This window comes from Maylandia zebra, linkage group LG19 (genome assembly GCF_041146795.1).
Source record: "Maylandia zebra isolate NMK-2024a linkage group LG19, Mzebra_GT3a, whole genome shotgun sequence".
Lineage (NCBI taxonomy): Eukaryota > Metazoa > Chordata > Actinopteri > Cichliformes > Cichlidae > Maylandia > Maylandia zebra.
In genome coordinates, this window is record NC_135185.1 from 6,969,998 (window position 1) to 6,985,812 (window position 15,815).

Sequence of the window (15,815 nt, forward strand, 5' to 3'; positions counted from 1 at the left end):
TATCGAAGAGCACAGAAAGAAACACAAAAAGGGGCGTATCAGTAAAGAAAGTGATTATATTGATCTAGGAAACCTTTACGAAGGGAAGAAAATGTGTCCTTTTCTCACTAAATGTTTGTTTTTATGTTGCTGATGGTCTGTCCCTGTAGTGTGTGGTGTCCTTGACAGAAAGCAGAGACTTTGTTGTCAGTAGAAACCCTCCGTCGTACACACTTGGGAAAGAATTATGCACACATTATTATGGTTTGTTGACACTCAAACTGGCAACCGGGTAACGTGGGTTGTTACCGAGGCTGTGGAAACTTCTTGTTTTTTCCTGCAGTGATCTGTTGTCGGATTACTGCTACCAGTTTCGGTTTTGCTGCCCTCTAGCGGCCGATGCACATAGCTGCGTGTGTGCAGAGTAATCTCCTCCCCAGCCGCCACTGTGTTTGTGTATGTGGAATGCGGGTCAAGCGGAACTCAAGGCAAAAACTGCGCTTCGCTTCAAACTCAAAACAGCGGCTCGCATCGGCCTGACGTGCTCTGTACGTACTATGCAATTTATTTAAACTCTACGCTGTTTTAATTCAGGTGCATATGTACCAGAATTATTTTATCTAGACATTTGAGCGAGTTTATATTTCTAGTATGGACGTACTAGCAGTCCGCTAGGAAAACGCGACATCGTCATTTAAAATGGCGCCAAAGATTAACCTCAACCAGTGGATCGCTGGTAAACCTACCACACTGTGCCCTGCTGGTTAGCTGCATAGTAGCGAAAAGGCAGTGTTGTATTAACGATGAGTTTAAATTCACGTGTTGTTTTTGATTTGGTGTAGTTTGTTTTGCACAAGAATTGACCCTTAACCTTTGACAGCGCGCTGTCTGTGCCGTGGGATTTAGTGAGTGGCACCGTAGAACCCTGTGTTATGTTAGCAATATCGGCTAATAATGCTAAACACAATCTACATTACGTGTAGCCTCCAGCTAACTAGTTAGCCGGTGTGCTAACCAACAACGTCAGCGAAACATAAGGTGTACAATGACTTTAGACAACAAAATTAAATATTCGTGATACGAATTAGTATCCATATGTTCTGTTTATTAAGTTAACTTATTTGTATATAGCGAATGTTGTTGCTAACTTAAAAAAAATATAAACATGCCAATTTGAGGCGCCGGTTAGGGATGGGCCTTATGTTACATAACGGAAATAGGAGATTAGCAACCAGGCTAACATTAGCCATGTAGAGTTGCAATGTGACTTAAAAAAATGCAACGCTCCGTGGTCTGCTTAGAACTTGCATCCGTATCCTTATAACACAAGGCTGCCAGAATAGCACCGGGGAGCATTTGTTTTGATCAGCTGGTGGCTTGAGCTAGTTTCTCGTAATTTAGCTCGTACTTTCTGCAGCCTGCTTGCTGGAAGGAGGGGCGTCGCACAGACCCTGGCTAGCCTGCATTTAGCCTAGCCAGCTAAATTAGGGTTAGCACCTTTCTCCCTATGCGGGTTGGCGGCGGATTCTGAGAAATTTCCTCCTGTGCTCTTGGGAGTTGAGACTCCGTGCACGGGCAGCCTGATCTTATAACAGTGTTGCTTCCTGTCAGTGCAGCATGCGGTAACTTCTTCTCGAGCAGTGCCTGGTGCGTGCGTGCGTGTGTGTTTATACAGCCATGCTGGCTGATCAGGACGGAAACCGGTGGGATAGTGACAAGTTCTTGGACTGTTGTTGTGCTTCGTTCTCATATGGCAGAAGTGATAATTTAGCACTAGCATGGCAGTGATTTAAATATTGATTGATCCACTTTTGCCCCCCCCCTACTGTTGGGAACATATTTCACCACAACATGATCGTTTTCTCAGATTTTGCATAATCAATACATCATACCACCGTGTTTAGCTGCAGTGAATTGCAGCTAATTGATAATACCCAGAAGAATATTTTTGGTCAACATGTTTGCTTTTGGTAATGGTGTAACTGAGCATGATTTGGTTACAGCATTGTGCAAAGCCACTCACCAAAAGTAGCATTTACTAACTGACTCGACTTTCTTTGTGTGAGGGGTTTTAAGGCAGCCTATTAATCTTACTACCAAATCTTTTCCACAGTTGTTTATCGTGTACCTTTTCATCCTCCCATTCTGTATCTCCACCTCAATTCTTGTTTGTGAAGTGCCCTTATGCCGGAGCTCCGCAGACAGGTGACAATGAAGAGAAGCAGACACCCCAGCAGCAGCGATGACTCGGACAATGGAAGTAAGCAAAAATATTGTCTCTGCTGACTCATTCATACCAAGTCCACATATAGATGGGAATGAGGGTTGGCACAACCCTGCCAGCACAAGTGCCAAGCACCGAGATAAGTTCAGACAAAGCGAATGACTTCATGAAGTCTGGCTATTTTTAGAAGTAAAAGTAAAGTCTTTTGACAGCTTCCTTGATAACCATGACACTTTTGCTTTGCAGTTAGACTTGAAAATGTATCTCTAATGTTATTGGTGTCAGTGTGAGTAAGTCTGTACTTCCATGTTCAGGAAAGAAGAAAAGAAAGAGAAACAAGTGCAGTAGATGGACAAACATAAAGGAAAAGCAAAAGAAGTCATGTAGTCCGAGAAACAGGAGACAGAGTAGGGACAGGAGGAATGTTTGGACCTTTAAAGACATCCTGGCAGGTCAGGCAGATGGTCTCAAATCTGGGAGCAGCTTGCAGTTGTTGGTTTCCCTCAGAGGTTGGACTTTTACCACATTGTTTAAAATGCTGCCCGGAGCTGTAAATTACAGAAAGCAAAGTACATGCTTCATTATGACTGAGCATTCGTATCATTTTGCCATCTGTTATAAAAACAAACCCCAAGCGCTTACTGGAAATTGCTTTTAGCCTGGTCTGTTTTAGGGTTTTATTAGACAGACAAGTTAAAATATTTAATGCCATAAAGCACACCACAATGATCAATCACTTTTTATTGTGGTTCTTGCAGTTGATTAAAAAATCAGAACAAAAAAACCCCATTTTGATCATCAATTTCATACCTGGCCCAAAGTCAAATTGGCGACTCTAGCTGATAAAATGAAATTGAAAACAGAAAATGTCAGTTGCCCCAGTTTGACTATCCAAATGAGCCAGGCGTTTCTCTCAAGTTTCCCCTCATTGGGGGAAATCCAGACGTATTTAATGGTGTGAAGTTGTTTATTAGAAAATCAGCAGACTTGGGCTGATGCTCAAAGAAGAAATGTGGGTCTGTACAACAGTTTGTGGTGTTTCTGTTTCAGGTAATTCCACCTGCTGGTCCCAGCATTCATCGCAGCACAGGAGGTGGACTGGGCAGAAACCCTCTGAGGTACGCATTTGGTCTCAAACTATTTATTGTGGTTTTTAAAAGGTTGCTGTAAAACTTGAAATGTGTAGATTATAATTAATGGCCCTTCTTTTTTGTCAGTCTTGTACTCTGGGATCGTACTTTAGATTTTAACTAAAGACGTGTATATGTGGCTGACAAATGAATGTGAAAATGAAAGGACCAGCTGGCAGCACATCTGTAAAATAAATGTTTATGTGGTTGTTTATACGTGTAAGAAAAGACGTGCTATCTTGGACCCACACTCCAAGTGTGTCCTTGAGATGAAAGCACGTTTGCTGTTATCTACTGTACAGTCTGTGGACTTGGTCCCTGCAGTCCACTGTGTCCTCCCTTTCACTAGAGAGCCAATCAAATTAAAGCAACACAATGACTTGAGCCAATGCAGGATCCTAATTTGCTGTCTTTAGCTGTGAGGGTCAATGTGGTCGATTATTTTTCCCTTCCTTTTTTTTTTTAACCTGTTCAAACAGTGATATACGTTTTCATACATTCTATATTTATTTATCAGTTGCTTTGCAAAAATGTAATTTAGCGAACCTTCAGCTTTCTTCTTTAAGCTGATTGAAGTTCTTGACGCTGTTGCAGAGACGAGCTTTGTTTTGCAGCAGTTTTCTCTGAAATCTCATTATACACTTAGCAATGTTCATGTTATGTGCTGCAGGTTTTCAGGACGGACCTGATCACGGCCATGAAAGTGCACGACTCGTATCAGCTGAACACCGAGGACTATTACGTCCTAGCTGACCCATGGAGGCAGGAGTGGGAGAAGGGCGTCCAGGTCCCCGTCAGCCCCCACTCCATCCCACAGCCTGTTGTGAGGTAGGAAATAAAAGTAACACATTCAATCTCACTCATAGTTCACTTCAGTGAATAAGAGGCAGCGTAGCTGATGGAGACTTTGACACTTCTAGCCCTTTCCCACTTGTACCCACTTGGGTTGGCTCGACTGGCCTTGGTTTTTATGGTTTTCGATTAGGTGGTAGAACCTGAAACTGTGTACTTAAAAAAAAAAAATGTTTTAAATACCTACTCGACTGGGCTTCTGAGCAGTGCAAAAACGTGATGTCAATTGGCTAGTCAGTGGTGTAACTCAATGAGTCATGAGAGCACGCCTTTACGAAAATCAAAACTGCCATTTTTGAAACCGAGCAACAAATGAAATGGCTACACAAAAAACCCACAGTGGTCCCAGAGTGACAAAAAGCTATACACCGAGCAGCAGGTATGCCATCGCCTTGACGTTCTCCATTGCTTTGGTGTTTGTGTGATGTACAATGAAGTCACGAGACCACGTTGCTATAACAACCCAGCATTAGGTGATACTCGGCTGTAACGGAAAACGTCTGAAACCGAGTCGAGTCAAGCTGAGGCTCCAAGTGATTTAGCACAGCCTGTGTAGAGGTAGATCAAAATATCAAGCTGACGGTGCTAAAATATCACCTTGGAAACCTGTATTGTTTTATCTGTCGACCACTGAGTGCTGAAGGGTTTTCGTGGTTCAGAATTTGCCTTTAGGGGATGTCAGTGAGCAAACACAGTCCGTGTATGATAAAGGCAGCGAGTCTGTATCATCCTGCCTAACAGACATTGATGCATTTCAAGAAAATATGAGTAAACGAAACCCTTATTAACAAAACATTTTTAGAATGCTGGTGAGTTTCTGGTTAAAACCTCTTTGAGGGGACACCAGAAATCCCGCCGTGCAGGAAATACCCTTCTAATAAAATTACAGCAGAGAAATGTTACAGTGTTACTAATTTAGTAACAGTGTTTCCATTCATTTGTATGACCATGAAAGATAATCTTTTACCATCCTGTCTACTGTTCATCAGTATCAGAATTGTAAATATTACATGTTTTATAAATTTGAGGGCTGTTTAAGTGCAAACCAGGAAATCGCATCCTTTTTGAAAGTGTCATTGAAAAGAAAAGTCCTTGAATGCCTTAAAAAGTCCAGAGGTGCTTTTGGGTCGGCTAGGAGCTACTGTAAAGCCTGCCGTACATGTTAGACCACCAGTTGTTGGTTAATAATGTATAGTTCGATTAAACATGCTAATCTTAGCCTAATCTAGATCCATCCCTACTCTCTAACTATAGGCCCATTTCCAACCTCCCTTTTCTGTCCAAAGTACTGGAACGAGCCGCCCTCACGCAGCTCCAGCTATTTCTTGACAACAACAATCTCTATGAGAAGTTCCAGTCTGGTTTTAGAGCTCGGCATAGCACAGAAACCGCCCTACTGAGAGTTTTTAATGATTTGCTTTTAACTGTTGACTCTGGTTGTGCTGCTGTCTTAGTAACCTTGGACCTGACAGCAGCCTTCGACACTGTAGATCACAACATACTGCTAGCCCGCCTTCAACATTGTGTCGGTTTAAAGGGCACTGTCTTAAAGTTTTTCCAGTCCTATTTGAATAATAGGAGTTTTTCTGTTCACCTTGGTGAACTGTCATCTCCCAGAGCTCCTTTAACCTGTGGCGTACCTCAGGGGTCCATACTAGGCCCCCTGTTGTTTATTCTGTACTTGCTCCCTCTGGGCGATGTGCTCCGTAAACATAATGTGTCCTTCCACATCTTTGCCGATGATATTCAGATCTACCTCCCTCTGAGGTTGAACTGCAATGTTTCTTTGCAGCCGCTACTCTCCTGCTTGTCTGACATTAAGACTTGGATGACTCTTAACTTCTTACACCTTAATGAAAGCAAAACCGAAGTCATTGTGTTTGGGCTTCCTAAAGATCCCAACTTCTCTCTTGACTTTTTGGGACCCCTAACCTCCGATTGCACTTCTTCCATTAAGAGTCTTGGAGTTATTTTTGACAATGCTTTTAAACTTGATAAACAAATCAGCTCTGTAGTTAAGGGATCTTTTTATCATTTACGGATTTTAGCCAAAGTCAAGTCTTACCTTTGCAGGAACGATCTAGAAAGAGTGGTCCATGCTTTTATTACTTCACGGCTGGACTACTGTAATTCCCTCTATGCTGGCCTAGATCGTTCCTGTCTACATCGCCTTCAACTGGTGCAGAACGCTGCCGCTCGCCTGTTGACCGGTTCAAAAAAAAGAGACCACATCACTCCGGTTCTCTGCTCTCTCCACTGGCTCCCAGTTGCTTTTAGGATTGATTTTAAAATCTTACTGCTGGCTTTTAAGGTTTTAAATGGCACTGCACCTTCTTACCTGTCAGAACTCCTTAGTACTTATCGCCCCAGGAGATCTTTGAGGTCAGCCGATCTGATGCTTTTAGATGTTCCCAGGTATAAATTAAAGACAAAGGGAGAGAGGGCGTTTGCTGTGGCTGCACCCAGACTGTGGAACAGTTTACCTCCTCACGTCAGATTCTCCAAAAGCCTAGAAACTTTTAAAACTGCTCTTAAAACTCACCTCTTTTCATTGGCTTTTAGAAAGGTTTAATTTATTTGTTTATTTATTTTTATTTGATCAGCGAGGTGTTTTACGAAATTGTGTTCTATTGTATTTTTATCTGTATTTACTGTACAGCACTTTGGTCAGCCTTGGTTGTTTTTAAATGTGCTCTATAAATAAACTTGACTTGACTTGACTTGACCATAGTGTACTGCATGTGCACGATAGTGAATGTGAAGGTCTCGGTTGTGCAGGGTGCTGTCCGAGAAAGGAAAGGAGACGATGTTTGGTAGGCCAAAGAAGTTGATCCGGACATCAGGCACAGAAGTGCTCGGCTACGTGGACATCCGCACGCTGGCGGAGGGGATGTGTCGCTACGACCTGAACGAGGAAGACGTGGCCTGGCTGCAGGTCATAAATGAAGAGTTTACAGAGATGGGTGAGTCACTGAGTACATATTTGTTCTGTAGCTGCTTGTTTGATGGTTAAATCTGTAAGTTATTTTTAGGCTCAGGAACTGAATATAGTTGTTTCTTTTGTTTTTTGTTGTATCAAATGTATCAAATGAAATGAAACAGAGCAGATGAAAGCGTTTTAAAGCTGTGTCCACAGCTGCAAGGTCTGAGATGTTGACATCAAGCTTTACACTCTGTCAGCCTGCTTGTTTGCCATCAGTATTCAGTGAAGTTCATTGAAAGATTAGTATTATTATCCATGTATTTATTATAGATCCTTGTTGTATAAACAGACGTGCAGTACAGGTTTGCAGTCACAAAGCTATTTTCTTCAGAAGGAGCGTGAGCTGAGAGACACAGAGAGCCAGCGAAATCTGTCCTGTTCATCTTTCTTGTCCTTGACACCCTCATAACCTCTCCTGTGCTCCTTCAGCTGCAAGTTGTGTTTATATACAGACTTGGTTTTTGGGTCCAGTTTGTATTTTGAGTAAAGAGTCCGGCTTTTTTTTAGGCTTCTTGTGTTACTGCACTGCTGTTTCCAGTTTCTTTTTGATAACTCTCAGTGTTGTATGTGTTATTGAGCATTTTGTGTCTTCTGTCTGCTTTTAGATGGATGGAAAATGTAGGTGTAATTACAAATTAAAAGCCAAACAAAAAGGGCATTTACTCAGCCCACAGAGAAATATTGATGCTTAAATTGTAGTGAAATTGAAGATGATAAAACCCAGACTCTCCTGCAGGAGGCAGATTTATTTTTTTTTCATCACTGCAGTCTGATCATATTGTCTAACCAAAAGTGTAAGAGAGCATCAACAAATAAGGTAACTTTATAATACCGGTAGATCAGGACATCTTTATTCATGTATATTTTTTCCCCAGCTATTCCGCCACTGGATGAAATCACCATGGAGCGTGTGATGGAAGAGTTTGAGCGCTGCTGCCACGAAAACATGACGCACGCCATGGAGACCGAGGAGGGGTTAGGCATCGAGTATGACGAGGATGTGGTGTGCGATGTTTGCCAGTCACCTGACGGGGAGGACAACAACGAGATGGTGTTCTGTGACAAGTGCAACATCTGCGTTCACCAGGTCAGCCGTCATCTCCCTTTAAAATGAGAAAAAAACACAGCAGACAGAGGACAAATCTGTCATAATTCCCACAGAATATTGTTCTAAATCTGTTAATGTGCGATATGAAGTCAAATCTGTTTTCTTTTGTCAGTTTTAAACTTTTCCCTGTCTAGTAAAAATATATGAAGTCACTCCCATTGAATAAACTGGCTGCGTATTGCTAACGTCAACAGTTATTTAACTTTTTGTACATGAAAGGACTCAAAATAAAATTCTTCCCGTTTTAATGTTTCCTGTAGGGGAAAAAGATGGATTTTGTTAACTTGTTCAAAGAAAAAAGAAAGTTGCAAGATTTTAGAGATTCGTCTCACTGAGGCAAAAAAAGCGACTTGTCTTACATTTTCGGTTTGCTTTTCATGTGACACACCTACTTCCTGTCTGCGCCGTCATTTCTGCTTGCTTTCTGGAAACTGAGCCACTGTTTGGGTTTCTTTTCAGGCGTGTTACGGCATCCAGAAAGTCCCTAAGGGCAGCTGGTTGTGTCGGATCTGTGCCCTCGGCATCCTGCCAAAGTGCCAGTTGTGTCCCAAAAAGGGCGGAGCCATGAAGCCCACCCGAAGTGGAACTAAGTGGGTCCACGTCAGCTGTGCCTTGTGGATTCCAGAGGTGAAGATCAGTCATAATTTCTGTTTTTTAATCAAATGGTCATTGTGGGACTCTAGTAGCCTCTACTCTTCTTCTGATTGGCTGCTCCTGACAGCTGCTTGTCTTGTTAAGAGTCGTAGGTTTTGATCCCACTTGTTTAAAATGTTGGTAACCATTTTGACACACATGGCAGTGACACTGTGTCTAAGACCACTCTGCATGTACTTGCATTTGTCAACACCATGTGCGCTGACATTTGAGCAACTCGTGTCCTCTTTGTGTGTTAAACCCTCTGTGCAGGTGAGCATTGGGAATCCAGAGAAGATGGAGCCGATCACCAATGTGTCCCATATTCCCAGCAACAGATGGGCTCTGATCTGCTGCCTCTGCAAAGAGAAGACTGGCGCATGCATTCAGGTTATTAACAATCCACGGTTCATTTAATGTGAAAAGCTCATCCAGCACGTGTCAGTAACTCAGACTACGGGAGGAGATTTCCACAGTGTGGGCATTATTGATCCACACCGGGTGAAAGGATGCATCAGTGTTCTTCAGTTTACATGTACTGGAAATCAAGGCAGTGACTTCACACCTCAGCAGGGTGGAGGCTTAAAGGCACAGCAGATCACCCAGCAGTGAAATGTTTTAGTGTGTGGTTTTAGATTTTGTGTTAAACATGTTAAATTCACAATAGTAACAACATAAAAGTAAGGCAGGAAGACAATTTGACACACAGCAGATCTGGACTGAGTGATATGGAGAAAGAAATGATCTCTGTGTATATTTAGGCTGAATGTTGGTGCATGATATATGTGTTGGTAGTGTGAGATATCAGCGCTGTGTGGATGGGCATCCGCCCTAAAAACTGTGCCAAATCAAATATGCGAATCCACCCGCTGCGGCAACCCTGTAGGAAATACGAGGGCAGCTGAAAGTACATCACACTGAGATGGCACAATCATCAAAATTCTTTCTGATACAATTTTCAGAAACCTTAGTGATGTCATTCATAACATTTTGATATATTTGACTGTTTTCACTTCTTATTAAGCTGAAGGTACTTCTGTTTGTTTGAAGTGGGTTTGTATGAGAGCCTGAGTCACAGCAAGTAGAGGGCTGGAGTGTTACTTTGGTATTTGATTGGTTTATTTTGATCAATTAAATACCTGTATGTTGTTTTTGCTGCCCCCAAATGGCAAAACACAGAATTGCAGGTTTAAAGAATAACTAGAGAAGAAATTTGATGTTTCTGATGCTAGAGATTCTTTTTGGTTTGTGTCTCAGGCTGTGCTTTGGTGAATTTGACATCTTTGACAGCATTTCAGTTTTGGCATTTTTAAGTAATAAGTTTTTTTTGTTGTTGTTGTTGTTTTATTTAATTATATATTATATTTCCTGTAGGAATGGGGGACAAAAAAACTAATTTTAGTAAACATTTTTCTGTTTGTTTCTTTAGTGTTCAGCAAAAAATTGCCGGACTTCCTTCCACGTGACGTGCGGCCTCCACGCCAACCTTGAAATGAACACTATCCTCACAGATGACGATGAGGTCAAGTTCAAGTCTTACTGCCCCAAACATTCTGGGCTTGAGGGTGACGAGTCCAGGGACCGCGACTCGGGTGACGAGGAGAAGGAGAGTGCCAGAGACAAGAAGGGCAGGAGGAGAGTGAAGCTGTTAGAGGAGGAAGATGCTGCCTCCCCCTCTTCATCTTCCTGTGTGGCCCCTCAGCTCATCGATAGAGCACTGACCAACCCAGAGGCACTCAGCAAGGAAGAGAAGAGAGTCAACCTCCGCAAACTGAAGCTGCAAGAGATGGAGGAAGAGTTCTACCAGTTTGTAGACGTGGAGGAGGTAACTAGTAACTTGAAGCTGGTGCCTGAGGTGGTGGACTTTCTCTATCAGTACTGGAAACTGAAACGCAAAGCCAACTTCAACCAGCCGCTTCTCACGCCCAAAAAAGACGAAGAGGAGAGCCTGGCACGGCGCGAGCAAGAGGTGCTGCTGCGCCGCCTGCAGCTCTTCACACACCTCCGACAAGATCTGGAGCGGGTAGGTTTTGACTCCACCTGCAGCAGGACTCACAGGCGCAAAGACAACAGCGGAGGCAAGAAGAGAAATGTTATGAAGAGCAGGGGATGACGAGAGAAACGCTTAAATGCAGTTCAATAAATTCTCAGTGCAACATAAAAGTCTGCTGCTTATAGAGGAGAGGAGGGCTGCTGGTCATTTATTTATTTAAAAACCAAAACAAACAGGCTTGATAAAGTCCACAGAGGGCCTTTCATTAGTACAGCAGACATAACTGCTTGTATAGGTACATTTATTCTACCATAACCATCTTTTAAAAGCTGGACAAAACTCTTCTAAGATGACTGATGTTATATAGAATGGACCTTTGGCACTGTGAGCCAGCTCTGTGGTAAAAAACATGGAACAACAATCTTTACCATGCGCTGCATGAAACTACACGATCACTAGCGGTTTATAATGCTTCTTCAATATCTAATCAGCAGGTTTGCCTACTGACTGTGATCCACAGTATTGCTGTATGAGGCTTTAAATGAAAAAATGTGCTCTCGGTGCTGAGTTTGGTTGTGAGAGCTGCCATCTTTACCACATTTGGTGGTGAAATATTCCAGCCCTAAATCGACCTTCTGCAGGTCTCCAAACATTGAAGCATTAATTTTTAGAAAACCAAATACAATCACTAAGCTGATGGATGTAATTATCCTGCTGTATTTCAAATCCAGCCTGACAGAGTAAGTCACACTAAAGAGTAAAAACAAACAGTTCAAGTGTCATGACTTAAAATAGTTTATCTTCAGTTGCTCTGCTGATATCTGTCCTCTTATATTTTCTGAACACAGCAGGCTAAATCCTTCTCACCCTCTTGCCCTCTGCTGTTGAGACGTTTGGACTGGCTAGTGTTACATTAGCCCAGCCAGTAGTGCTGAGCCTAAAAACTGTCCTGGTAGACACACACAAGCTAGTTGCTGTTTGACCTTGAAACAAAGACAAGTTTAAGTGAGACATTCAAGAAGTTTATGCTCTCTGTGGGCCAGGTGAGGCCCAGGTGAGACATTAGTACTTTTCTGCAGGGGTACTCAGTTGTGTCAGGGAAAGGAAAGCTGGTTATGGCTCCAGTGTTTATATTGACAGTCTGTCTGGTTAGTTAGCTGTGTGCTGTGAGGTTGATCCCAGATTACATTATCACAAACACAAAACATCTGGTTCAACACATCTTAGGTTACGTTACAAATACCAGAGTCTCTGTTACAGAGTGCTGTGGATGAGTCACTCTGTCGGGAAACCTGTTTACACAAACGACCAGGTTGACGTCTCCATAAAGTATATTTAACTGGTTAATCCCATCATTCTAAAACGGATTAAAAATATATTTTGTGTTACTATCACATAACTTGACTGAACTTGGTCAAGTTTCCTGTTTTTGTTTTCCTCTTCTTCTGTAATTGTGAAATCTTATCCAGGTTTCTGAAATTGGGATATCAGGTTTGTTTGTAGAAATGCAGAAATGAGGCACTTGCTCACGACAATTAAGTCAGCAGAAGTGAAAAGACAGCACGAGCCATAGTTGTTGTAGGATGCAATCTGATAAAAGCGTGACTAAAGAAGCTGCTAATGCTCCACAGGTTCGTAACCTGACCTACATGGTGACTCGGAGAGAGAAGATGAAGCGGTCGTTGTGGAAAGTCCAGGAGCAGATCTTCCAGCACCAGGTCCGATTGCTTGACCACGAGCTGCTCAGCGGTGAGTCCATGAGATGAACAAACTGTTAACAGGTTTGCATGTGGTAGCTTCCACATGAACTTTGCATTCATGTTAGTAAACCTAGCTAGTAGACGGTGTGTCCCATCAGCTTTCTCAGGTCTGCAGGTGAGAAAGCTGCACGTTACAAACTGCAACCGCCTGCAGTTCGTAACGTGTTGAGATATTTTGTATTGAATTATAAAAGTGTGTTTCTGCACACACGACTTCTGATGTGGGGTTTGGTCATTTCTGTATATTTGCACCCAGCAACTATTTGCTGAGCTGATTGAAAGGCCATCAGTAGGCGACGTGTTACAGGCTACGTCAAGTAGATCTTTCTGGATTTCCTTGATGGCGTCGCTGATCGCACGTGGAAACTTTGGCGAGAGAAGAGCAGAAATTAGGATGTGACTTGCACACAGGTCATGTTCCTCATCCTATTCCCAGGTCTGATTCGTGCTCAGTAATAAGTCAGCACAATGTTAAAGCTACTTCCTGTATCAAAAGACTACAAATGTTTGCTACATACTAAAAAAATTGAACTGGTGCTCACAGCAAAGCCCTGCGTTCTGCTGTTGGCCTTTACCTGAGGATAGAAATATTAGAAAAAGCAACTAATTTGGCTGGTTGATAATTACAGATAGTTACCTCTCATGTTTTAATAAACCTGTATGTTTTTTGTGTGTTTCAGGCGATCCTTCAGCAAAGGATCTGGAAAAGCTGTTCTCTCTGGGCTGGTTATCGTCTCAGGGCTCCCAGTCTAGCTCTTCCTGGAGCCCCTCTGGACTGAAGACCAAACGAAAGGAAAAAAGGAAAAGCAGCGAGAGAAAAAGCCTGCCCAACTCACCGCACACTCAAAAGAAAGACAATCTGAGCAAGGCATCGGAGACGAGAGATAGCAAAAGTTCCCAGATCAAAGAGGCCGCAGCCATGGAGGCCAGAATCCAACACATCAGCCAGGAGACACCGTTTAAAAAACTCCCAAAGCCAGAGGTCATTCAGGAACCAGCCGTCGGCAAACTGCCCAAGCATGAGAGCCGGAAAGGCCCGAGAAGGGAGGCTGCGGAGCCCGAACTGGAAGCGAGACGAAAACGGGATATTGAGCATGAGCAGGAGGAGAAGAGGAGGAAAAAGGGGAATGATTCCACAGAAAGCTTCACCAGTCAGGGGAAGAACAGGTTTGGGTCAAAGCATCTGGAGAAAACGGTGTCCATCAGACTGGTAGACATCAGAAACTCTGACTCAGACAACTACTTCATAGATGAAGGGATCAAAAGAAGCCCGGTCTCTCCGGATGTGACGAGCAACACTAAATGTAACAAAGCCAGCACGGTGTCAGACACCGCTCCCAGCGCCAAGACCAACGGCTGGCTGAGGAGAGCCTCGGCCGACAGCTCCCACGCATCTAACGGTCCCGAGGCTGCACAGCTGAGAAGCTGGGGGAAGTTCAGGATCCCAAAGAGGAGCGAGAAACCCGCAAGTATAACGGAGCAAAAGCAGGCGGAGCTACACAAGCCCCTGCTCAGGCCACTGACCAACACGCCCAAGCCGTCGTACCCCAGGACCCGACTGCGCACGGGGACGGAAAACGAGGACTACACGTCTGACTCCAAGGCGGGCGACGGCGAGCTGGAGCCCTGCCTGAAACGATGCCACTCACACCAGCTGAGAGGCGACTCGTCACTCAGCCGCCGCTACGTCTCTGACATCATTCGCCGGGGCGTCCTGGCGTCCTGATGACGGAACAACTCTTAGAAATTAAGCTGCACTGTGTTGTTCGGAGAAGAACGACAGCCGCTCTTTGTACCTTTATTTTTCTCTAAATCCTAAACAAAACAAATAAGGCTAGAGTAAAAACAGAGCTGATATTTATTTTTTATTTGTAACATATGTAAAACTGGGAAATATTTTATTTTATTTTGTGCTAGTTTTTTTCCTTTCCTCAGAATAGAAAGATGTCAAGTTGCCACTTAATCGCTCGCTCAGATATAAACAAGCAATAGCATCAAAGTTGGGATTGTTGCTTGGGACCATAAGCTTGCTATGTCTTTTCTTTTCGTCTCTAGTATTAAACTCGGCCATGAGTCAGTTGCACTTAGTGGAAGAATCAGAAGCAGGTAATCCTCAGTCATACTGTCAGTGATCAGGACTGCATAGGCCTTCTTTTTAATTAATCAGGCTTCATCGGACCTCGACCGCTTCAAAGAGGAGGTCAAACTGCCCTTTTAACGCTGTTTAAACGGAGTACTTCTTCAGTCTGTGGTTGTCCTACGCGATGACGCCGGGTGGGGGTGGGTGGGTTGGCAAACTGAAACAGGAATTCAGAATGTTTTACTCGTCATCAGCACTTAAGTGTAATTTGAACTGCGATCGTATCCATCATGTGCCTAACTTTTATTTGAAGCGTTTGCACTACGAGAGGACGGCACAGGTGTGAGTAGAGTTATTTTTACACTGAATAATTAAAACAAACAAAAAAAGAAAGCGTTTTGTACCCTTGGCCGCTGCTGTACTACTGTTATGCAAAATATTATTTTTTTGTTGTTGTCTTAAAGAGGAATAAAAACTCTGCTGGACTGAAAAATGGTTTCTGTGTCTCATTGATGAGTTGTAGAGATACAGTAACTCAGTCATTCAAGGTATATGTTAAAATGCTCTCATCTTGAAGATCTCCTTATAAAAAAAATACATTAACTTTTTTCCTGGTGTGAGTAGTTGGTTCATGTGTGAGGACCTGCGTGCATGTCTGACTCCATGAGGGCCTGTTGCCCTGCAGAGGGACTTCTACTCGCTTTGCAGCTTGACTGAGAACATCAGGAGTGCCAGGTCCACCTATGGGTGCCCTGAATGCAGGTTACAGGTGTGGAAGAGTCTGTAGACACTGGCAAATGTTAGGCCGCCTTCAAACGTCCTCCAGTGTGACTGGTCAGAGCTGGTTTTAGGAGGATGTCCTTGTAGGAGGATGTCCTTGTAGGGTCACACAGAACCCTGTGTGGTACAGCTCAGACTCTACAGGTCTCAGCATGTTAAATGTTAAAGCTTATGACAATACCATTAAAGACTGAGGGCTGCTGAGCTTTATGTTTGCAAAGCTGCATCTAACACACCACGAGACTTCTGGAACAACGTCCCCTGAACAGGTGACCAAAGAGATGTTCGGTAAT

General features: G+C 43.3%; 1 protein-coding gene across 5 annotated transcripts; it reads left to right on the forward strand.

The window, feature by feature from the left end:
* Positions 1 to 286: 286 nt before the first annotated feature.
* On the forward strand, positions 287 to 15,235 carry jade1 (jade family PHD finger 1). Of its 5 annotated transcripts, none has more exons than XM_004554754.3 (12): positions 287 to 527; positions 2,157 to 2,239; positions 2,518 to 2,655; positions 3,254 to 3,321; positions 4,004 to 4,161; positions 6,964 to 7,148; positions 8,044 to 8,255; positions 8,736 to 8,903; positions 9,183 to 9,299; positions 10,339 to 10,932; positions 12,534 to 12,651; positions 13,343 to 15,235. In XM_004554754.3, the coding sequence occupies exons 2-12, from the start codon at positions 2,164 to 2,166 to the stop codon at positions 14,386 to 14,388; spliced, it is 2,880 nt and encodes a 959-aa protein (XP_004554811.1). In that variant the 5' UTR covers positions 287 to 527; positions 2,157 to 2,163; the 3' UTR covers positions 14,389 to 15,235. The 5 variants fall into 5 exon arrangements, with proteins under 5 accessions (XP_004554811.1, XP_004554814.1, XP_076733453.1 ...); XM_076877338.1 differs by lacking the exon at positions 287 to 527 and adding an exon at positions 697 to 715; XM_004554755.5 differs by lacking the exon at positions 287 to 527 and adding an exon at positions 784 to 1,626.
* Positions 15,236 to 15,815: the final 580 nt, after the last annotated feature.